The 25,127-nt window shown below is 42.5% G+C and overlaps 2 protein-coding genes across 2 annotated transcripts in view; one reads left to right on the top strand and one right to left on the bottom strand.

Annotated features, from left to right (window-relative positions):
* Positions 1-5,278, bottom strand: part of Il36b (interleukin 36 beta) — an 11,544-nt gene extending 6,266 nt beyond the window's left edge. Inside the window, exons 1-2 of the mRNA XM_029556675.1 lie at positions 5,263-5,278; positions 3,928-4,035 (exon numbers count right to left, since the gene is read on the bottom strand). Of these exons, the coding sequence (XP_029412535.1) occupies positions 3,928-4,035; positions 5,263-5,278 (124 nt within the window). The remainder of the gene's footprint in view (positions 1-3,927; positions 4,036-5,262) is intronic.
* A 12,603-nt stretch (positions 5,279-17,881) lies between these two features.
* Positions 17,882-23,591, top strand: Il36rn (interleukin 36 receptor antagonist). Its single transcript, XM_008854158.3, has 5 exons — positions 17,882-18,086; positions 18,377-18,428; positions 20,783-20,868; positions 22,043-22,170; positions 22,429-23,591. The coding sequence occupies exons 2-5, from the start codon at positions 18,400-18,402 to the stop codon at positions 22,651-22,653; spliced, it is 468 nt and encodes a 155-aa protein (XP_008852380.1). The 5' UTR covers positions 17,882-18,086; positions 18,377-18,399; the 3' UTR covers positions 22,654-23,591.
* Positions 23,592-25,127: the final 1,536 nt, after the last annotated feature.

The raw sequence follows: 25,127 nt of genomic DNA, 5'->3' as shown, positions 1-25,127 counted from the left end.
ATTTTATTTATTATTTTTATTTTATATATATGAGTGTTTTGCCTAGGTGTGTAAGTGCACCCACATCATGCATTACCCACGGAGGTCAGAAGAGGATATCAGATCCCTTGGAACTGGAGTTACAGATGGTTGTTAGCTGACGTGTGAGTGTTGGAAATTAATCCTGGGGCCTCTGCAAGAGCAGCCAGTGCTCTTAACTACGGAATCATCTCTTCAGCCCTGGAATTTTTGATTTTTTACTGAGACACACAAATACACAATGTTTCATTTCTTTAAGGAATAATGACATGTATCATTTATCCTGAAATAAAATAAGTAGCTTACAAAATAGTTCATTTGAAATTATTACGTTGAAAATGTATGTGTGGAGAAAGATAATATAATGGCAATGGTAACTGTAACATATAATTTCTTTTGCTGGATAACTTCAGTTGACAACTTGATACACCTGGGTAGAGGGAACCTCAGTTGAGGAACTGTCTTCATTGGATTGGCCTGTGGCCTTGCCTGTGGGGCATTTTCTGATTGTTGAGTGATGTGGGAGGGTCCAGCCCACTAGGCAAGTGGTCCTGTATTATATAACAAAGTAGGCAGAGCACAGGCCAGGGGAGCAAGCCAGTAAGCAGCTTTCCTCCATGGTCTGTGCTCCAGGTTCGTGCCCTAAGTTCCTGCTTTGGCTTCCCTTGATGATGGATTGTGCTTGTAAGCCAAATAAACCCTTTCCTCCCCAAGGTGTTTTTGATCGGTGTTTTTTATCACAGAAATAGGAAGTAACTGAGACAGAAATTGGTAACAGGATCATGGGGTATTGCTGCAACAGACCTGACCATGTATGTCTGGGAGGATTGTAGATGTTTTAGAAACTTTGGACTAGAAAATTACTTGGATCTCAGTGAGTTCTTCTGTAGGAACTTGGAAGATAATGCTGAAAGAGGTGTGGTCAATGGAGGCCTGGCTTGTGAAACCTCAAAGGGAAGCAAAGATTATCAGGACTGTTTGTATGATATTTTGAATTTGAATTGAGAATCTGTGGTTTCTGGTTGGTTGGGCTGAAGAATCAGCTGTGAGTAACAAGAGACCAGCATCACTGTGGTAAAATCTTCTGGGAAGTATTTTCTGAGGGTCAGCACACAGAAGCTGTGTTCCAGAGGGTGCCTGAGCCTCAAGCTCAAACTGGAAGGAGAACTTGATACTGTATAAGAGTCTCCTACATGATTCAGGTGTTGAAGCCATGAAAGGGTCACAGAGACAGTCTGAGACTTTGCACCCTGAGACGCCAGGAAAACCCATTGGTGAAGGTGCAGCTTCAGTTTCAGTAGAAACCCCAGCATACTGGAGACACTAGGACTGTGGAATGACCACCTAGGGCAGCAAAAGGTGTGGAGTGGAGCCAGCCTGAGCCCAAGAGATAAGTTGGGTGTGCTGTGAGTGGCAGAGTCAGAGAAGTGGGGCTGACCAAGTCTTTTGAAGCTCAGAAGACCATGAGTGAATCCCAAGTGTCCAGCCTTGAGCTACTCTGCTGGACTTTGGTTTTGCTTAAGTGTGCCTGATTCTGCACTTTTGAAATAAGACAGGAATTAGCTTGTTTTGGATTTCACAGGAGTCCACAGTTAAGAAACTTTTTAAAGAGACTGAACTTTTAAGTGCTTGAATTTTTTAAAGCCTGTCGAACTTTAAAGTTGTCCTGTTTTATGTTGTAATGTTAAGATGAGATCTTGGGGATAAGAAATGGAAAGGCTGTGGTTCAAAGTGATGTGTTTATGTGTCAAGTTGACAAGGGTTCAACAGGGCTAGACGGTTTCTGTTGTCAAGTTGATACACTTGGGTGGAGGGAACCTCAGCTGAGGAATTTTCTCCATTGACTTGGCCTGTAGCCTTGTCTTTGGGGCATTTTCTTGATTGTTCAGTGATGTGGCAGAGTCCAGCCCACTGGGATGGTGCTCCTGTATTGTATAAGAAAGCAGGCTGAGCACAGGCCAGGCACAAGCCAGTAAACAGCATTTCTCCATGGCCTGTGCATCAGTTCCTGCCTTCAGGTTCTAGCCCTGAGTTCCCACCTTGGCTTCCCTCACTGATGAACTGTGACCTGAGAGTTGTAAGATAAAATAAGACTTTTCCTCTCGAACTGGTTTTGGTCAGTGTTTTTATCCCAGCATAGAAACTAAGACACTTCTGTAATAAATTTAATAGATAATTGAAAATTGTTTAATGAAGACTATGAAAGTAATACATGCTAATTATAATATAATCAAAGTATATGCAAATGTATGCAATAAATCAGGAACTAACACAACAAATTCTAGTTCTTTCTCAAGAGAAAGAACAGTCACTATTAACAGTTTGGTGTGTATACTTCCAAATAAATCTATATAGCATTCCTGTTTTGTGTAGCATATGCACCAATTGAATGCCGTACAAATACATATAAATTATAATTCTGCATCAGGTTATCTTAATGTAAATATGACTAGGAGGTCAAATGAGCACAAGTTGTGTGGCCAGCTTTCCATTGGAATTTGTCTATGATTGGCCAGAAAAATAGAAAAGTGTTATGGTTTGGATATGAAATGCATCACTAAAAGGTTCATATATTGAAGACTTGTTGTGGCACTTTTGAGAGGTTATCAGATCAATGAGAGCTCTAACTTCATCAATACATTAATCTATTGATGAGTTCCTAGCTGAATGGGTCAGTGGAAAATGGTATCTAGTTGAAAGCTGTAGGTCACTGGTGGTGCTCCTTTAAAGTATATATTTTGTGTTGGAAATTTCCTCCTCCCCCTATCTGCCACAAAGTGAGCAGCTTTCTTCCATCATGCCTGTCCACAATGTTTCTACCTTGATATAGACCTAAAAGCATTGGATCCAATGGACCGCAGATTTAAAGCACTGAAATTATAAGTCAACCTTTCCTCTTTTAAGTCCCCGCCCCCAGTTTTGGTGGGGGGGAAGTTTGTCATAGCAACAAAAAGCTAACACAAATATTATTAGGAATAGGATGTGGGAGTCAAGAGGAAATTCAGTACTAGGATTGGTGATAACAAAACAGGTCTATCCATGGTGAAAAGGATCTGGCATTCAAGGTGGAACACATAGGTAAGAGGAGTTAAATAAAACATGGGATCCTAAAGAAGAGGGAAGAGGCTGTATTAGCTACTTTTCTGTTACTGTGATAGAAACACTGGCCAAAGCAACTTACAGAATGAAGAGTTTATTTGAGCTTATGGTTCCAGGGGAATTACAGTCCGTCATGGCAGGAAGGCATGGTGGCTGGAGGTGACTGGAGAAGGAGCGGAAGCTAAGCTATCACATCTTCAAGCAGGCACAGGACGCAAGAGAATGACTCAAGATCCGACAAGGCTTAAGAACTCTCTAAGCCTGGCCCCGGTGACGTGCTACCTCCAACATGGTCACACCTTCTAAGACTTCCACAAACAACACCACCAACTGGGGACAAAATGTCTAAATACTTGGGAGTCTATGGGAGGACATTCTCATTCAAACCATCACATAGGCTGAGATGGACTGACTTGGTGGGAGGAAGGAATAGTCCACCATTAGTAGAAGAGAGAAAAGCATGTCATTTTGATGGTGGGAAGATGATACAGTTTGCATCTAAAGATGTAGGCAGTGATAGTTAGCATTTAAAGAAAAGCAGTTTTGAGGAGAACCTTAACCATTGTGAGAACAAATATTATTCTAACTGAAGATACTTATTTTAATAAGGGGAGCTGCTGCCCTTCACATCACATTTCTAGGTATAGGCTTCCCTTTGTGGTAGAGGATCCATTTTTTCCTTTCTTGCTTTTCCTCTGGACAACAGATTGGTGATACAGAAAGGACCAGGCCAAGGCTTATGTAGGATCACCCCATCCCTAGTTGAACTGGTGTCCCTTCAGGAAAATAGTGCCTTCAAATGTCACTTACCAGGCTTGACATTGTTGTTAGCAGGAACTGCTGTTAGAGAATTTCCAGTCAGGACCCACACCATCTGTTGAGGATCATGAATGCTGTAGGATCTGGGAAATTCCTGAACTGTCAGATAACAGAAAAGCACAACATACAGGTGTGGATATAATTAACTTCAGTCCTCCATTACATTCTAATAACAACAAATTCTGAATTTGAGGGGTAGACTTAATGCTTTGCAAAGAGTTGGGTGTAAGGAGTGTTGATACAAAAGCACAACTTTCACCTCAAAGGGGACAAGAGATGGTTTATTCTGGAGCCAAACATGAGTGACCATAGCCCAGAAACACAAATCTAAGTCATCCCAAATTTTATGTTCTGATGTGGCAACAGTTTCATGAAGTTTTTATAGTAACAGAACAAAGAAAGCCATCAGTCAACACACTTTTCAAATACATTGGTCAATACATTTGGTTATAGCAAAGTTGGGAGAATTCTGCTCTAGGCCTCACGTGCTCTCTGATGACATTCTTAGCCTTTTGGCTGACAGAAACTAAGGTTTTAAGTTAATATGTTCCAAAAGGTTTTTATCACTTAGTTACAGGATATTAGATCAGATACACAGGTAGACAGGGAATGGCTATTTAGAGGGCTAAAGATGGCCTAAGACAAATTGAAAATAGACTCTGGACCTGCAACATTCCAAACTCTCCACAATCATTGACATTCTTAATCAGTTAATCAACTTTGTAGAAGGTTCAGGCTAAAGGTTCACCTTTTGTCTGGGAACTTTTGTTCATAGGTGAAAGAAAGAGGAAATAAGGCAAGGGCTAGTTGATGGATTAAGATATCATAAAGACCTAAATACATTCACTGTCTCAAGAGATGTTTGAGATTTGCTGTTTTATTTCTGGGGCGTTCTTTTCCTGATACAGTCTTTAGGTTGCAGCAACAACCAAAACTACTTAAATGGGTCATCGATATGTTGTTTTATTTTTTTCTTTAACATCTTAGTCAAATAAGCAAGCAATTCTGAATATAACTATTAAAAAATATCTAAATGCCCTGACATTTTTACCGGGCAGTGTGGCACCTACCTTTAATCCCAGCACTTGGGAGGCAGAAGCAGGTGGATCTCTGTGAGTCTGAGGCCAGCCTGGTCTACATAGTGAGTTCCAGAGAGACCCAAGCTGGTTTGTGACTCACACTTACTTTCTGTACATTTTCATATGTGGGTTTTTGAATATCTTAAAACAAATATATTTGTGGCTAAACAAATTATTGTGGGTCCCTTGCATCCTTAATCTTTGGTGAGACAGGATGGTCCCAAGTTGGTTTGTGACTCACACTTACTTTCTGGGGTGGTCATGTTGGTGTCAGAGTTTTCTTTGAGGTAGACAAAGTATACCAGATGGTGGAGAGGAAACTATCCTTAGCTGGCCTTGAGAAAGAAGGAGAGAAGGAAAACGTTTTACTCTCCCATGCCCTTAGGATTTTGTTGTAAACTTCTTTAGTAAGTCCATGCCCCAGGTTCATATTTTAAAGTGTATCTAGGAAGAGAGTATTTCAAGGCTAGCAAACCCTTAGTAGAATCTCCCATTCATGTGGTGGCTGGGGTAGTCTTGGGTCTCCAGGCTATAATGAGATGCCATCCACCATCACATCTGGATGAGGAGGAGGTCCTGAGCATCAACCCAAGTGCCTTCTGGTGTGATGAGCCACCAAGTTCAGAGCAAAGCAGGAAATATATATCTACCTCTGTTCTAGCTCTCTCTACAACTGGTGAATTACTGCTTTTTCTGCTTATAAGCTGAGTCTTCTTGAGCAACCAGCAGCAAGCTTATCTTTCTGATTCCTATATTCCTTCACTCTTCACCCAAAGAGGCATCTCCAAAGATTCTGCATGTGGTCACCCATTGCCACATCAGGAATTTGACTCTCTAAGAGACATTTGATTCTGTGATTCTGATTAACAATATCAGGTGTAAAAGTCCACAGACTTCACAATGAGAACTAATTGTTCACAGCCCTCCCTGTCCAGGGCCTTCAATTCTTGACTTGTTATCCTTCAACAGGGAATAAGCAACCTACCAAGCAGCACTCATAACAACTCTAGTCCTCTAATACTCTATACCTTAGATCAATTGTCCCCTACCCCAAGAGGCACTCAGAGCTAGAGAGAAAGCAGTGAAAGAAGGTTAACCACATATGGCTTGTGAACAGCAAAAATTACCTTTGTCCAAAGATGTTCTTGTCCCTGAGATTTAAGGCTCCAGCTGCACTTTCAGGATCCAAGAAGGTGGACTAGGACTCCAGGACTTTTAATGAGCAAGGAAGAAGCTCAGTCCACGAACCCTGAGTGTACCCACTTTGGTAAGAAACCTGGGTTGTCACAGAGGACCTGTGAGGCTTCAGAGGGGAGGCAGAGAAGCAATTCAGGTGTGACTGGTCTGGGCTCCTAGAGAAACCAAAGCAAAGCAAACAAACAATAGTGAGGAAGTGCAGAGGCTGGAAGTTGAATCAAGGTGGAGAAGGTCCTTTCTGAACTGGCTTGGAAGCTGTGAAGCTGTCTTAACTCACTGAGCAGCAGAATGCCAAAACCCTCTTCATATCCTCATCTTCCTCTCAGGAGTTTCACTACTTAGTATGCCACACTTACGAACAAACTGTGAGAGCTTACTCTGTTTCTGATAAAGTTATAAGAGCTTTCATTACCTGAGTAATCTTTAAATCCTCACAATAACCCTTCTCACATAAGAAAACAAGGTCTGACAAATGACAAAACTTATCCCAAGTCACACAGCTAGTTGCACTGCACAGTCATCAAGTTAGAAGGCAAGTTTCTCTATTCTTAGGTACTGTGTACTGTGTTTAATTTTGGTCCTGATCTAGATATCGCAATCTAGAAACACAAAGGTGGTCTTGGGTTTAGCTGTGGCTATTGAAAACTTCCTGTGTGTCCACTGGAAAAGACTAACATGATAGGAGAGACTTTCCAGTTTATGGCTTTCAAACTCTCAATCAGGTGCAGCCTGGATATTGGCAAAGAAAGGAAATCTTTACATCTGAAATAACATTATGGATCAGTGATAGGTATTTTTTTTTAAAGCCTACTCTTTCTATGCCAAAATCTGCTTTCAGGGTGCTCCCAAATATAGGTCATGGTTCTGTTCTGTGAAATTCGCCACTGTCTCCTCCTTGAAAACTTGCAATAGCTCCTAACTGCCCTCCCCCAGCTCTGCTCTTAGTTCCCTGGAGTTAGATGCAGCCCCCCCCATCCTCAGCCATGACCAGGATGAGACACAAATATGGTTGCATCACTTCCCTGTTACGAACATTCTCATGGTGTCACTTTATGGTGAGGCTGATACCCAGGCCTCTCACCCTTGTCATCCTGGGCAACATGATCGCTCCCTGCTTTCTTTTCATGTTGCTTCTACCCCTGTCATACAATTCCCTTTGTTTTAGCTGCACATTGGACTCTTGCTAATTCTCCTAAATTGTTCCAATTTGGGCCACTAGATGTTTTCAATTAGCTCCTGTGTTTCTTTGAAAACATACTTCATTATCAAAAGTTTCTTTTTTAAAAAAAAACAACAACAACAGAACATTAATTTCTGTCTAGAATGATAATGGCTACACTTGTATATTTCTTGACCAAGACTAAAATTAAACATTTTTTTCCCAATTTTTATTATTATGCTTATTCTTGAACTTTATTCTGGAGTATTATTAAGATACTTGTAAAGGTAAAGAATTTGATCCTTATGAGCTTGGTTTTAAGATTTGATAGGCAGAGCCGAGAAGCATGCAGTATAGCTCTAATTTTTTCCAATACGTATGCAAGGTCTTTCTGAGTAATGGACACAGTGCCTTCTGAATGGTGAGGTTTTCCTCACAGGTCTGCTGGGGAGAGCAGGTATCAGTCTAATCCTTTAGACTATTCATATTGTCCCCAACTTTAGGGACAATCACAATAGCATAAAGGGTAAGAAGAAGAAATTGGAAATAATTATAGAAAGTTCTTATAATACACTTAAGATAATGTAAAATAATATGGTGTTATTAATTAAGGATCTAGGGTAGCCACTAAAACCATTGAAAGATATAAATAACAAGTGAATTGACAAACTGGAGTCATAAAACAATATTAGGTCAAGAGACAGTAGACGATATGTAAAGAACAGATGTAACAAATAGAAAAAAATAGAAAAGATGCTAGATATTAATCCAGCCACATCAATATATAAATTAAATGTAGATGCTGCAAACACACCACTTCAAAGACTGAAATTTTCAGATGGTGTAAAGGGTAAGACCTAGCTAGGCATGGTGGCTCATGCCTATAACCACAGCATTAAGGTTGAAGCAGGGGACTACCATAATTTTGAGGCTAGCCTGGGCTAGATAATAAGTTCCAAGCCAGACGAAGCTAGAGTAAGACTTAGTCTAAAAAAAGAAAAATGAAAAAGAAGCAATACCTAATTATATAGTATCTGTAAGAAACCTAATTAAAATCTTAAGCTATAAAGGCATAGATAAAAGTGAAAGAATTGAGAAAGATACCATGTAAATGCTAAACAAAAAGTTGGATTAGCTAATCAATACCAGACAAAGCAGATTGAAAACAAAGAAGCTTATCATGAATGAAGAGGAACATTCCATAATGATAACAACACCAACTCTCCCAGACACATAACAGTCTTAAATATGTATGTGCCTAACAATACAGCTTCAAAATACATGGTGCAAAAAGTGATGGAGCCGAAAGGATAAAAGACGCATCTACAACTTTTTGTGAATGAATTAAACACTTCTTTCTCCATAATAATTGAACAAACAGACATGTAATCAGGAATACTGAATGAGATAAGAGATAGACCCCAAACCAGCTAGACCAAAGTGACATTTACATAACAGCCCACCTGATAACAGCAAGAAGTAGCCCAGCAAGAATTATCATAGGATCTGGCAACTCCATTTCTGGGTATATATTAGAAAAAAATCAAAAGCACAGACTTGAAAAGCTTTTTGAATATTCATGTTCATAGCAGCATTATTTATAATAGCTGCAAGACAGAACCAACTGAAGCATGTTCATTGATTGATGGAAAAACACAGTGTAAACAATGCATCGCAATATTATTCCAACTTTAAAAGGAATGGCGTTGTGATACTTGTTGCAACATGGAAGAACCTGGAGAACATGATAGTGAGGAAACAAGCCAACCACAAAAAGACAAACTGTCAGACTCCACTGGTTTCAGGTACCCAGGTAGCTAGAGTCATAGAAAAAGTAGAATGGCGATTGTCAGGAACTAAGTGTGGGAAGGAGGAGGGGAAGCTTTGTAAGATGAAAACTCTGGAGATGGAAGATGGTGATGTTGCAGAACAGCATGAATGATCTTAATGCACTTAAGATAGATAAAACAGCGACTTTGATGTTTGTTAAGTATATATTATTATACTTTAAAATAACTGGTGAGTTATATGTTTGGCAATACTGCGTATGTTTCTGACAATGGATCTGGAATATATGCTGTGTTATGTATTCTAGTTCTTCAGAGGAGCAGAATAAATATAATGTGTACAATGATAAAATTGTAAGAATTTTGAAATATATAAAGAAGTCAAATGTTTAGACACATAAATTAACAAAAGCAGAGGCATAGAGAAAAAGAGAGAATTAATAAAAAAATAGTCTTAGCAGACTAGATGTGACCATCAACAGATGAATGGGTAATGAAAATGTGGCACTTACACAAGTAGAATTTTACTCAGCTATAAAGAAAAATGAAATTATGACATTTGTAGGAAAATGGATGGATTTGGAAAGCATAATATTAAATGAAGTGATTCAAATTCAGAAAGACAAAACTTCATATTCTCTCTCATATGTGGATTCTAGCCTGTCTACACTCATGTATACACACATACATATATGTAAATGTGGTTACATGAGGTGGAGGAAATCTACTAAGAACATATACATACATGTAACACACTTTGTTCAAAAATGCCATAATGATATCTGTTATCCTGTGTGCTACTTTTAATTTTTTAGTTAAGAAGATAGTGTGTTTTTGAGGAGCTCATGAAATACCCTTAGTACCCAGCCTTACTGACAAAGTCAAGGGAACCTGGAGCCCCTATGTGGCTATGAGGGCTCACAGCCTGGGTGTGGGCTATTCCAGATCTTTTGTGGAACTGGAAAATGAAGAGGAAATACTGTACATGAGCAGATCCTCTGGAAGTTTGGAAGTGGTCTATCTGAGTGCAGCCTGCCCAGTCTGTCCTGAATGACTGTGCCCTTTTCTGTGGGGGTCAGAGACTGGTAGTTCAACCTGCCTTGTGGCCCAGCAGGTGGAGGCAGCTCAGACCACAGGGAATGGAGACAGACTCATGCTTTTCCTCACCCATCTACTTTTTTTCTTCCATTTCTGGCCTGTTTCAATGCAATACTAAGTTCCTCCAGCAATGGACAAACTGTGCCGTCCAGGGAGGATGAGTTCTCAGAATCTGGAGGCTGCTGAGGTACATATGAGGGAAGTGCCCAAACCTGCTTTGGAGGGTCTCACCTGGATTTCAGGTGAGGAGGCTGTGGTAGTTCTTGCCCTGCCCTTGGTGATTCAATCAGAAGAAACTGCCTCTGGGTTTGACAGACACTGGAGCTCTACCCACCCTGTGGGTTGCCCACATATTCTGCCCAATCCCAGCCTGTAGAGCTGGCAATTTTCCCCACCCCCATTAGTCTCCACCCTTATCTACAGCCCTCCCCTATGCCAGGCTGGAGCCAGTTCAGCGCTGTGACACCACCCACCAGCTTCCACAGTTGCCTTGTGTTTTCCAAGTCTGTTATGGTCCAAAGAGGTACCTCCCTTAACCTCCATTACTCTGTACGGTGATCTTACCATGTGGCTCAGAGGAGGGGGAGGGAGTCAAAGGTAATTGGAAGTCCTCTTCTGCCCTCAGCTCCCTGTTTCATGCCTCACTGACATCTTTCCTGTGCCAGACAAGGTCTTCTTTGATGCTCCCTCCCAAAGCCACCCCAGAGAGGAATCTCCCCATGCCCAACATATCACACTGTGCTGTGCTGGGTTACAGCCTTCTTTTGCCAGACCAGCTGTTCGTTTTTGTGGTTGCCATTGCTTCTGAAAGGCCATTCTTTTCAAGTAGTCCCTTGGTCCTTCATGCAGATAGACTCCTGCCAGGAAAGTGTCCTGGTTTTCAGTTCTTCCCTCTGTCTACATCTACCCTGCTTAAATCTATGTTCATAAAAAAGTTTATTTTTTCACACTGAGGAATGGAATTTAGTTGTCATGGAACTGAACTTCCAGAGTACCTATCCCTCTATGTCTTGCTAGTTTTATGACCTTGGGTGAGTTATTTAACATCTCTAAGCTTTGTTTTTTCTTTCTAATTAAATAGGAATTAAAAACAACACATCTTCTAGAACTGATATGACCAGGGAATGGGACAGGCTCTGCATGTCCTTTGACACAATGCCTTGCACAGTAAATATGTAGCAAAAGTCAATCCTTGTTAGAGATTTGAAAACGTCACAGCAAATCCTGTAGTCATTCAGTAGGGTGAGTTGGAATGAGCCAGCCCTTTCTTCTCTGTGGGTGGGGAAACCATCCAAGCACGTGCAGGGAGGCATTTTATCTCTAAACGAGCCCCAGGTTTAGGTCAAAGTAAACTTGGCCTCTTCAGTGTTCTGTTTACATACCTGGGATGAGTGCAGAAGAGGTAGGGAAGCCTGAGGGAGCAGGAGACATGTAATCCAGGGTTTCTACTATGTGCTGACCCAGCTCTTCACAGGCTCTGCCTCCCTCAGTCCTCACACTACCTCAGTGAGGAGAAAAGTACTGTCCTCTTCATAAAGAAACACAAACAAGGCAGGATGACAAGTCATATGAGAGAGATGAAGCAAATTCGCAAGGCCATGAAGGTGATGGTGAGGATGATGCTGGTAGTGATGATGGTGCTAGTGATGATGATGTTGATGGCTGATGATGCTGGTGGTGATGACAGTATTGGTGGGAATGATGCTGATAGTGATGAGGGTATTGGTGGTGATGATGCTGGTGGTAGTAATAATGATATAGCTGACATTTAAATACTTGATATGTGACAGGCACTAATCTAAACACTTCAAATGTATTCACTCACTCAATCCTAACAACAACAACAATAATAATAATCTTTATTTAATCCTGATTTTACATATGAAAACTCCAAAATACAGAACGATTAAGTAACTTGACCAAAGACACATGCTGGAAAGTGATAGATTTAGGTTTCGATCTGAAGGAGACCACAGTTTCCATCACAAATATTTATATATGCCATCATAGTAAAAAGACAGTCATAGGCAATATGTCAACATATGACAAATTTCAATAAAATTTATTTATGGGGGCTGGAGAGATGGCTCAGTGGTTAGGAGCACTGGCTACTCTTTCAGAGGACCTGGGTTCGATTCCCAGCAACCACATAGTGGCTAGCAACCATTCATAACTCCAGTTCCAGGGAAGTCCAATGGCCCTTTCTGACCTCCACAAGCATTGCATGACATGGGTGTACTTACATACACGCAGACAATACACTCATATACATAAAATAAAAATAATAAATAAAATATTTAAAAACTTTATTTATAAAACAAGTTGTGAGCTGATCTTGGCCCAAAGTTTGGAGTTTGCCTATTCATACTATTTTTTCAAAAGATTTATTTTTGAGGGCCGGAGAGTTGACTCAGTGGTTAAGAGCATTGGCTGTTCTTTGGGAGGACCCAGGGTTTGATTCCCAGCACTCACCTGACAGCTAACAACCATCTGTCCAGTTCCAGGGACTCTGATGCCCTCTTCTGACCTCTGCCACATTGGTATACTTACATCCATGCAGGCAATTTACTCATACACATAAAATAAAAATAATAAAAAAATTTTAGAAAAGATTTATTTATTTTTACGTGTATGTATGTGAACTATGTGAGTGAGGGTGCTCACAGAGGCCAGAATAGGGTGTTGGATCCCCTGGAACTGGAGTTACAGGTGGTTGTGAGCTGCCTGATGTGGGTGCTGGGAACTAAGCTCAGGTCCTCTGCAAGAGCAACAAGCGCTCTTGACCACTGAGCCATTTTTTCAGCCCTGCCCCCAAACCTGTGCTCTTAACTGCTCCACCAGGAAAATGAGTACCCATGAGCATCAAATCTCTCTGGAAAATAAAATAATAATCGTGAGCAAAATGTTAGACAACTCCTCAGCCTTTGTAGGTGTGGTACTGTAGATATAGTATATAATTCATCCACTGTTGATGCAGTATCTATTTATTGGAGACACTCTGCATACCAGGACCACCCAAAGGACTTTGGTTTCACCAATCCACACAACAGACAGGAAAAACCACTCCAATGTGTGCTTATCTCCTAGCTATATTGAATGGGAGAATCGACAGATAATCACCATTATGCTTGACATTATAAATATACTAAATGGTGTTGAGTACCACAGAAAGAAATGAAGCATGGTAAGGGAAACGTGGGTGCAGGAGAGGGAGGCACAGCATGGTGAAGGCAGGCTTCATTGGTGGCATTCAGGTAAAGGAGGTAAAGAGTGAGCTATGCTGACACATTGGTGAAGAGCTTTCTGGGTAAGGAGAGAAGTCAGTGCAAAGGCCCTGGGGTAGGGCATCCCTGGCTTGTTCAAGGAAGACTAAGCGGTCCATGAGGTTCTTACTGACTTTAATGTGAGAAGAGGGGCTAATGATTAGTGAAAACCTTGCTTTGTAGGGCCTTAGAAGACAGAGAGAGAGCTTGTCTTTTGTCCTCACAGCTATGGAGACCAGAAGAGTGACAAGGTGTGACTCAGATAGTAGAAAGATCACTGACGGCTGTGCTGTATCTTGGTGTCAACTGCTAATACATACCAGGCAATATAATGACTCTTTCTCTGTCTGATTCCACATCCCTAAAACAGATAATAATGCTGCTAACCACAGGTATATGAAATGCAAGAAGGCAGGCAAATCACGAAATATAACTTCAGGGGCATAAAATGAATTTAGGACACTAAACAAGCATATGCTGCTTTAATGATCATTAAACTGACCCTAACAAGTATTTACTATCTTTCTGTGCTGAATTCTTGTGCTTACATGCTCATAAGGTGAATACATTTGTATTATGACTTTGTTTTTCCCCCTTCAAGGGTCCTGCTTTCCTCACAAAGGTGATGGTGAGTCACCTGGGGGACACTGCCCCTTTTCAGACTGTGTCATGATCTGGGGCGTATGAAGACCAGGAATAATTGGGTTGTTTGCTGAGGAGATGAGAAACCCCCTGAAGACTGTGGAGAATGAAAAATCAACAGTGGCACAATTGGCAGTCGTGATGACAGGTGTCCTAGCTACCAATTACTACGTCTAACATATGATCCCCCAATTCTGCATAGCTCTGGGAATCAGGGCTCTCACAAGGTTAGAGGCCAGATGTCAGCTGGGACTGTAGCCATCAGAAGGCTTGACTGTGGTGGAGGATCTGCCTCAGAGCTTGATCCTCATGGGTGTTGGCAGGAGGCCTCTATTCTGCATTCTCTGGGCCCCTCTGTAGGCTAGGGTCACAGGAATGTCTTTGTCACATGGCAGCTGACTTCCCCTGGATGAATGATCCAGGAAGGAGCCAGGAGGAAGCAGCAGTGCCTCTTAAGACCCAACACCAGAAGCGACACACTTGTTTCCCACCATGAGCTGAAACTGTTTATTAGATACAAATCACCAGGTATAGCCCACACTTCAAGGGAAGAAGAACGAAGTACCATCTCTTGCAGGATGAACTGTTCTTTATTACTGTTTGTTAGCATTCAAAATAATAGGTTTCAACGAGACATTGTCATGTCATATTGTGCTTTGCTCACTTCTTCCTTTACGGCCCCCAGTGCCCCTCTGAAATATGCCCCTCTGAGTATTTGTGGACATATTGTAAATCTACAAATAGGATGCGTGAGTTCAGGCTAAAATACCGTCCTTAGCGCTCAAGTTTAATTTAACAAGTTCAAAACGGGACTCTCATACAAACATATAGTAAGCAGAAGTCAAAATTTTGCTGTTATTAATAAGTTAGGGAATCAACAGGATGATACAGTGCTGCATGCCTGCAGTCCCTGAACTCAGGAGGCTAAGGCAGGAAGCCTCAGAGTTTAAGGCCGCTTGAGATATATGGCGGGATGCTACCTCAAAAAGAAAAGGAAAAGAGACAGAAACAAAAGTATGATTCAAGGAACAGAGGGTTTATTAGCTGGGAAAGAGATCTTGGAGTAAGTTACTAATTAAAATGCCACTTAATGGATTGTAAAGCCACAATACAAGAGAAACTTGCGATTTGTCAATTTTGTCTTGGTTCACATCTAACTTCACAGAATCTGTTCCTCTGTCTGCTTTTGTTGGCTTAGTTTATACAGAAAAGAGGCTTATTTGACTCCCAGTTCTGAGGGCTAGGGAGTTTAAGGTCAGTGGCTACATTTGATGAAGTCCCCTCTTGCTTGTGAGGATTTTTTAGAATCCTAAGAAAGCAGCTTAGAGCATTGCACAGTGAAAGAGGCCTGTGCGGGAGAGAGAGCCAAGCTGGCATTTATAATAGACCCACTCTCTAGATAATCTGTTAACTCATGGACCCATTAATCCTTAACTGAATGAACTCATTCCTCTGCCCTCAGGACTTAATCACCTCTTAAAAGTCCCAATAGGGCCCCACTTCTTAATACTTCACTGTGAGGTTAAATTTCAGAATGAGCTTATTTTTGTATTGGTGTTTATTGGTTGTACAAAGCAATGGGTTTCATTATGGCACTGCACATGTGCATATAATATGCTTTGACCATACATGCCCTCACTATTACCTCTGTTACCTTTATTATCTCTCCTCCCCTCTCTGCTTCCACAGCCCTCCTTTTACTTTCTTGTTCTTTTCGTCCCACTAAATTCCACAAAATGAGAGGAAATGGCACGGCTTACCTTTGTGAGACCAGCTTAGTACATTTAATATGAGAGCCAGTTTCAATTATTTTCCTGCAAGTAACATAATTTTGTTGTTTTTATGGTAAATAAAACTCCCTGATATCTATATGCTACATTTTCTTCATCCATTTATCCACCGATGGGCACTTAGGCTGTTTCTATAGCTTGGCTACTGTGTATAGTGCAGTGTTACACACCAGCATGAGTTTTGATAGAGACACTTAAATGATAGGCATACACACACTGGGACCTAGTCCATAGTAATCAGTAAATCAAACCAAGGGATATGTTCTGGAGACAAATAATTTCCAGTGGCACCTGTTTCATGATGTGCCAGTAGGAGATCAAAACCCCATACTGACATCATTTTCTCTTATGTTTAAGTATAGAGACTTTCTTAGCAAAGTTTACTTAATTTATTTTTTCACTTTCTTGTTGGTTCATTCATGTATCCTTCCATTAATTCATCCTTGCATGGATCCTCATGTCAATACAGACAAAGTTGGCAGAGACATCCCTGTATACCTCAGCAAGCTCATTTCGTTCCTGCAGGCCAGCCACACACAGGCATTACTCTGTGTCAGGCAGAAGGTAGAAACACTTGTGCTAGCGGCATCACAGTATCTACTTTGCACCTGGGCACAATTTGCTTGGGTAGAAAGTGAGGGAAGGTGGCCCGGCCAGACGGCATTCTGACTCTTTGGGTGAAACAATGTCTACTTCTCTGACAGGATAAGAATCAGCTTGCTTAAAACTGCTTTGCCTATAGGCTACTTCTTTCCGGAATTTTGTTCTGATTTAAAAAATATAATATTGTTCCTATTTGGTCAATGAATAGCCCATCTAATATTTTGCATAAGACAGCTTCTGCGTTAAATTTATTTTCGTGAACAGCACTTATCATATTAGTAGTATTATGTTAATATGTGTTCCTTTCTATCCTTCGCACACTTTGATATTTTATTTATTCTTGAATCATAAAAGATCTTTTTGGTTCATGTGTCTGAATACTAATTTTTTTTAATTTGTGCTTCAACAATCAATATTTTTCCATAGTATTCAAGACTTCTAAAGTGTTTGTTACATACTGACCCTTCTAATGCTAACAGAGACAACTTGTAAGGATATTAAAAATGCATTCATTATCCTACAATCACAAAGTACTTTATCAATCAGGTATTTAAGAAGGACAAATTATAGACTTGTAGAGGTTTATCAAAACCGAATATTCAATAGCAAAACAAAGCAACAAAACCCAACAATAGGAAGGCTCTCTGACAGGGACAGATACACTGATGGGTCAGTGACCATGGAATGATGCTGCAGCTATACATTCAATGCCACATAGCTATTCAAATTCACAGTATCATTACCAGGCTTAGTGTGGAAAGATATTCTGCTATCTTTCCATATAAAGATGCAGATCGAGGGCCGGAGCGATGGCTCAGCAGATAATAACACTGACTGTTCTTGCAGAGGAGCTGGGTTTGCTTCCCAGCACCCACACGGTGGTTAATCCCCATTTGTAACTCCAGTTCCAGGGCATCTGACACCCTCTTCTGGCCTCCACGAACTTTTCACATCACAGGTACATGTACATATACAGAGGCAAAACACTCATACACACAAAATAAAAATAAACATTAAAAAGTTTTTAAAAGGTGCAGTGGAAAGGAGTGTAGTTTCTGTGGTCCGTCACATGGAGAGCTGCCTGTGGTTAAATGTGCAGAGAGGAAAAAGTGTTGACATTGGTTTTTTGATACTGTATCCAAAGACAGGTAAGTAGGCATGTTTTCCTATGTTCCTGTTCTGGATTTTCTGGTTTTTCTACAATGAACCTGTTGCCCAAACATTCCTAAGCGGAAGTCTCCACCTCCAACTGCTCCTTATGTCTGGCAAAGGCAGGAAGGAAGGAGGGACTGAAGGAAGGGAGGGATAAAGGGAGGGAAGAAAGAAGGTTGTTCTAGCTTCCTTGAGCTGCTTCCTGCAGCAGCTGAGTGTTCCAAGCAGAGCTGGGAAGCCCCCAAGGAAGTCCCCCACCGTCCTTGGAAGAAGCCTGTCTGCAGAAGCTCCCTTCCTTGAATGATAAAGAACAACAGCTGGTATTTCTGGAAGCTTCGGTTGGTGTGAAATCACTCTGGGAAACCCTGCTCCTCCCTACAGTGAGTTTCAGGGCTCCTCCCTGGGTCATTAGTGTACTTAGAGGGCCAAGGGATGTTATCTTGGAGGAGCAGGCAGACAATCACGGGCTCCTGCCAGGAGAAAGGAGGGATCTGAGGTATCTTTCCTGGGGTTGGAAGATTAGGCCTTTCCTGACTCCAAGATCCAGAAATCTCCTGCTCAGTAGAGGGTGTTCACATGCTGAGAGGCTCTGCAGCCTACTTTCTACTCAGGCTTCTGATCGCCTAGCCTTTTCTATGCCTAAAACTTTTGACTGTTTATTTCAAAATAGGGTCTACACATTGCGGAGGTACGATGGTCCTGAGCGGGGCGCTGTGTTTCCGGTGAGTATCTGGGCCTCTGACCTGGTGGTGTCCTCAGAAAAGTGAGTCTGAGTAGACAGGAAGGGTCTTTGTCTCAGCTGGGCTTTCAAAGGTGGCTGGGAGAGGGGGCCAACACCCCACTTACTACCCTTGGAGCTCTTCTGGCCTAATTTGTCCATCTGTCAAATGCACTGAGCCAGGCACTCTGATGCTCCAGAGTTTACAGTGATGAGTGAGCATGGTCCTTACTCTCACTGAACTCAGTCTACAACAGTCAGCCCTCTGTATCTGTGGTTTCCACATGGGCAGATTCAATCAACTGTGGATTGAAAACATTAAAATATGTACGTGTGTAGTGAATATGTATGACTTTTACTTATTGTTCCCTTAAAATGCAGCATTAACTATTTGCATAGTATTAGCTAGTTCAGTAATGTAGAGATGGTTAAAGTATGCAGGAGTATGGGCACTAGTTGAGTGAAAATACAGCCATTTGTATGAGGGACTTAAGCACCTGTGCGTTTTGGTGTCTTCGGGGTCCCAGAATTGATTCCCATGATGCCAAGGGACTACTGTATGGGATTTCCCAAAGTGTGTTCTTTAGGACTCAGTCCCACGAGATGCTTTGCATAGTGGTGCTCTCTGACTAGGTGAAGATGGGAAATGTTGTTTCTAATCATGTTTGACACTAGAGAGCTGGCCCAACGGATAAAGTGCTTGCTGCACAAGTGTGACTACCAGAATTCAGATTCCAAGATCCCACATAAAAGCTGGGTGGGTTTGGGGTGGGAGTAGCCTATAATTGCAGTACCTGGGAAGCAGAGACAGGGTATCCTTGGGAAAAGCTGACCAGCTAGACTAGCCAAATTCACAAGGTCCAGGTTCAGCAAGAGACCCTACTCAATAAATAAATTGGTGAGTGATCAAAGAAAATACCTGAGGGTGACTTCTGGCCTCCACACATACATGTACACTCATATATATGCACCTGCACATATATGCTCCCACACGCATGAACATGTCTACATACATGCCACACACACACACACACATACACACACACACACACACACACACACACACACACACACAAACTTTTGGCCAGACATCAAAATAATTTTTACATTGCATGCTTTTTACCATATACCATCTGCAGAAGCCAGCCTTAGAATGCACCGTTTACCTTACAGAAAATCTTCTGACATCCTACAGGAGGAGTAACTGAAAAATAAAATGAAAGATCTTTAAATTGAAAGGAATTCCTCAGGATGGGATATATGGCCAAGTAGAAGTAAAAGCACTCTGATATTTTCAATAAGAATTGAAGAAGCAAATTTTACTGAGCAAGAGAGCTGAGTGTTACTAAACCCACTGTCTTGCTTCAGCAATGAGAGTCAGGCTCCAAGAGGGTGTTTTGTTGTTGTGGCTCGGCCTCAAAACTCCCTGTGTACAGTCAGCTCAGGCAAGACTCCTTTCTTCTCATAGGAATCCCACAGGAGTTAAAAATATCCAAACAATTCTGGTGGGACGCTCGTCAAGGAAAGAGGCCTGGGAGTCAAGGACATCAAAAGAGGAAGCTAGAGAGGTGATCTCCTGGCCTTCAAAGAGTACTGGGCTCCAATTCGTAATCTTCCTCTAACAGAGCAGAGAGGGGATTGGTGGGACTATAGAAGGTTGAATAGAGGGGAAGAGCAGACTCCAGAAACAGAAGGAAGGTGGAAGGGTCAGCTGACAGAGCTAGGAATGAAAATAGTGCTGTTGTGTTTGGTAGAGTTGGGGGCCCTCTGGAGCCAGGGCAAGCTAGAGTGCCCACCCCTCCCCTTTTGGAGTCTTTTTTTCCATCTAAAACTTTAAAAGTTTTTTTAAACTGAATTTTTGCAAATCCCATACAATATATTTTGATCATATTTAGACCTCCTCCCTTACCTGCATTCCCTTACCCACCCGAATTCATATACATGTATACACACACACACATATACACATATACATATACATATACATATACATGTATATACCTATTGAGTTAAATTTATGTCCCCAAATGCATGCCCTTCAGTGTGGGTCCATCACTGGAGCCTGGTCAATCTATACAGAGTCTCGGCCTTAAATGAGATTGATTCCCCCTCAGCAGCCATCAGTTGCCAATAGTTTCTGAGCTAGGGTTGGGGTGTCTTACACACTTCTCATTGAGGAAGAAGGGTGGAAAGACTGTGAGAGCCAGAGGTGATAGATGACCACAGGAAACAGAGTTCTCCAGACAGCTGGGCAGTAACTCATATGAACTCACAGCAATGGTGACAGCGTGACAAGTCCCACCAAAGCTCAAGCCGGACAAAATCCTTATGGAGTCTTTTTCCTTCCTGATATTTCAGAATGAAGGATTCAGCCTTGAAGGTGCTTTATCTGCATGATAACCAGCTGCTGGCCGGAGGGCTACATGTGGGGAAGGTCATTAAAGGTTGGTGACAGAACAGGATCCCATGGTACCCAGGTCTCTGAATGCGTGAGGGGAAAAGGTATAGAAGGCCTTCAAACAACTCTGTAAATTAGTTCAGGTCTGCAGACTCCAGGCCTGCCACATCTGGTAAGGTGCCATTCAGGAAAGTGGGGGCCTAGGTGAAGACTGTATGTTGACGTGGGATATTTTCCAGGACAAATGGCTTGTGGTTCCATCGCGATAGGCTATTTGGGGCATTCTACATTCTTAGAAGCCAATGCTGAAGAGAAGGTTGGAGAAGACAGTCATTCCTACGTGGGTGGACTCTACCTCTCCACCCTGCTCTTTAGAGATTCTTGATCACCCACAGTGGTGAAACCTGGCCAATAGGTGTCACCTTCTGGCCTCATATGTACTCACTGTGCCCACCTACTTTGACAGGTCTTTTCTACAACACTGTAGACCTATCTACCTGTGTATCCTTATGGGGTGCTAGAGTGATGCAGATCCCTCTGCTACATAACTTATACATTATACTGGGACATATGCATTTGTGTGTGCATAAACTCATACATATAATGGTTATGTATACAGATATATTTGTATATATGTGTAATGTGTGCACATGAACATTGTGTGTATGCATATGTGCATGTTTTGATTATGTATATATTTGTGTGCATGCGTACACACATGTGTGCTTGTATCTATGTGCATATGCATGTACTGATGGAATGTGTGTGTGCCTGTCTGTCTATGGGTATGTGGAGTGATGGGGAACGCACAGGGAAGACTGAAATACTCTTCTGCTCACAAGACTACCATGGGATTTAAAGACATCTATCTAAACAACTTTAATGGGACAAGACAAGATTCAGAGAAGAGGCCTGGGAGCCAGGGGCATTAAAGGAAGTACTTGGAGAGGTGGTCCCTTGGGGTTTAGAGAGTCACTGAAGGTTTGCCCCTGAGTAATGCAGATGGGATGGGAGGTAGTAGAGTATACTCCTGGGCCTCAGTGTCCACTCTAGACCAGCTAACAGACTAGCTTTATCCATGTGCTAACTGCTTAGAGCTTCCCTTCGGCCAAGCTGTGGGGCAGAATGCCTCCCATTGGTCCTGCTCCCTGGAATCCATGATTGGGGGAGAATGGACAGAAGGGTAGCTAAGGTTCTTGTATCTTGTCACTTTCCCCTAGGTGAGGAGATCAGTGTCGTCCCTAATCGGGCACTGGATGCCAGGCTGTCCCCTGTCATCTTGGGTGTCCAGGGAGGGAGCCAGTGCCTGTCTTGTGGGATGGAGAAAGAGCCAATTCTGAAATTGGAGGTGAGTCCTACCACAGCATCTTTGCCCTCTCTGCCTGAGCCAGCAGCAGATGCCAGCCACCTCTGCTGTGGTGCTGCACCTTTGGTATGCTGGTGCATAGCTCAGTCCATAGATAACCTCTCCATCAAGTGTAGTACTGATGTAGAACCTCATTGTTAGTTGAGCCCTGCCTCCTCTCTGAGGACCCCTCCCTTGCCCAGCCCAGCCTTCCCACTTGCTCCACTTCTGCTCCTCACCCACCCTGCCTCTCTGCTACAGCCGGTGAACATTATGGAGCTCTACCTTGGGGCCAAGGAATCCAAAAGCTTCACCTTTTACCGGCGGGATATGGGCCTCACCTCCAGCTTCGAGTCAGCCGCCTACCCAGGCTGGTTCCTCTGCACAGTGCCGGAAGCTGATCAGCCTGTCAGACTCACCCAGATCCCTGAGGAAGCCACCTGGGATGCTCCCATCGTGGACTTCTACTTCCAGCAGTGTGACTAGGGTGTCACATTTCCCCAAACTCCCTGGACAGTCAGCACAGGCACTGAGCAGGGGGTGGCAGAGGAACCCCAGGAGGGTGACTAACTCCTTTTCCTGCTCTCAGGTCTCCCACTCTGACTCTCCAGTATGGGTGAATTCTAAGGTCTGGTGCTCAGTTCGTAGAAGCCTTCTCCATTGAATGGTACTATTGATATGGAATCTTATAAAAAAGTACAAGAGATAAGCTTGGAGCAACATAAAAAGAGTCTTGGGGTGGGAGTGGTGGGAGTCATTCACCCACAGTGAATCTGACACTGTACCTCAGATTCCCCATTGGGTAGGGAAGAAGGTGTTACAGAATTAGGAAATTAGAACTTTGGCTGGGCTCCTCCCCTGAATACTGCTACTGACTTCCTTCTGTGGTCTTTGCATCTGTGCCTTCATCCTCTGGCCCTGGACTGAGAGGGTGGCGATGTCAGGGGAGAGGACAGAAGATGGCCAAGTACACTGTCCTGTTTTGAAACCCGAGGTACAATAAAAATCCCAGATTCTGGTCTCTACTCACATAGAATGCTCATGAACATTAAGTGGGAAGACCTTGCTACAAAGTAACACATCCTGAAATTTCACTTTAATTAAAAAATACTGATCAATAGTATATATTTCTGCATTTAGGTCTGGAAGTTTATAGCAATGTCCGGGTAGGGGCAGTATAGATGACTTCTATTTGCTCTTTGTTTTTGTTAGCTTCTTGATAATGAAGATGGATTACATAATAATTAGAACACAAATGAATCTGGAGGGGAGTGGAGAGGACATCATTTCTAACTGCCCACAGCTTCTGCTTCCTTGGAGTGAAATCCAAATTGAGCTCAGCTGCTCTGGGTGGCAGGAGCAGAGAGAAGAAAACAGATCTCAGCAAAGCCACAGGAAGGAGAATGTGGTGGGTTTGTGCTGTGCATGGGACTTACAGAAAGAAAGAAAGAAAGAAAGAAAGAAAGAAAGAAAGAAAGAAAGAAAGAAAGAAAGAAAGAAAGAAAGAAAGAAAGAAAGAAAGAAAAAATTTAGCAAGCAGAAAGGAAAGGAGGGAGGAAGGAAGGAAAGATGAAAGCTTTCTTGTGTATTGAGCCGGGACAGTCACAGCTTCAGAAATTCCAAGGAGTGAGATTTAGCTTCCAAGAGGGCTTCTGTGTTGGTTGGATAGTTTCCTTTCTGAATTCGGTCCTTCCCAAATCTCCTATGACCTCTTCTGAAGACAGGGTTTTTTGCAGATACAGCTAGTTAAAGCAGGGTCACGTTGGGTTAAAGGGGACTAAATCCCACTTGATCAGCGTCTTTTAAAGAACAGGACCCAACTGGGCCTGGTGGTGCATGCCTTTAATCTCAGCACTCTGGAGGGAGAGGCAAGTGGGTCTCTTTGAACTTGAGGTCAGCCCAGTCTACATAGCAAGTTCCAGGGCAGCTGTGGTCACAGTAAGACTCTGTCTCAAAAGAATAGCAACAACAAAATGAAGGAGGAGGAGGAGGAGGAGGAGGAGGAGGAGGAGAGGAAGAGGAGGAGGTGAAGAGGAGGAAGAAGAGGAGGAAGAAGAGGAGGAGGAGGGATGTACAGAGGAGGCACAGGGAACAGGGCCTTGTGAGACAGGCAGAGGTTGCAGGTAAGCTGCTGCCACTAGCCAAAGAATGTTGGGGAGTGTGGCAACCACCAGAAGCGAGAAAGAAGAGAGGAAGGATTCTTCCTAGAGTCTTCAGAGGGATCATTGCCCTGCTGATGCCTTGATCTAGGACTTCTAAGTGTGGACAATTGACTACGGAAGCTGGAGGAAATGAGTGCAGCTGCTAATGGTCCCCACCTTCTGATGTTCATTTCCCCATATGAATTCCCTCTAACACTGTACCAGTGCTATCTCTGGATGAGTGGAATACAGCAGAGGTGGTGATAGGCTCCTTCAGCGGGTGGATAATAAAAGGTACCTTGATGACTTCTATTTGGGTCTCTCTCTCTCTCTCTCTCTCTCTCTCTCTCTCTCTCTCTCTCTCTCTCTCTCTCTCTCCCCTTCTCTCACTCTGCCCCCTCTGGGGTAAAGTAGCTTCTATGCTGTGAGCAGCCCCATATAAAGACAATGTAGTAAAAGCTAAAGTCTCCCCCATGACCAACAGCTGCATGCGTGAGCTCAGAGGCAGGTCCTGCTCATCAGCACTTGCAGCCCAGCTGCTGATTCAATTGAAGCCTCATGAGAAACTGAAACAGAACCGTCTAGCTGAGCCACTCTGGATTCCTGCCTCTCAGAACCCTGTGAGCTAATTAATATGTGTTGTTTCTAGGTTCTGGAGCAACTTGTTATGCTGCAATAAATAATACTAAAGGAAAGAGAAACAGGTGTACTTATTTTAACACAATTGCAATTTTCCTTTTCCTTCTCAAAATGAACATCAGCCCTTTATACCCAAATACTCTATTTAAAAGTTGATTATGCTACATTTGTTAAATGTTC

The sequence above is a fragment of the Nannospalax galili genome, unplaced genomic scaffold (genome assembly GCF_000622305.1).
Source record: "Nannospalax galili isolate Female #2095 unplaced genomic scaffold, S.galili_v1.0 scaffold1267, whole genome shotgun sequence".
In the NCBI taxonomy this organism is placed as follows: domain Eukaryota; kingdom Metazoa; phylum Chordata; class Mammalia; order Rodentia; family Spalacidae; genus Nannospalax; species Nannospalax galili.
Note: the sequence above shows the minus strand (reverse complement) of the source record. Positions and strands in the feature narration are given on the sequence as shown.

Coding starts and splice junctions, on each gene's coding strand:
- Il36rn (XM_008854158.3), top strand. CDS start 18,400: ATGGTCCTGAGCGGGGCGCTGTGTTTCCG. Junction 18,429..20,782: donor AGCGGGGCGCTGTGTTTCCG/GTGAGTATCTGG, acceptor CTGATATTTCAG/AATGAAGGATTCAGCCTTGA. Junction 20,869..22,042: donor TGTGGGGAAGGTCATTAAAG/GTTGGTGACAGA, acceptor ACTTTCCCCTAG/GTGAGGAGATCAGTGTCGTC.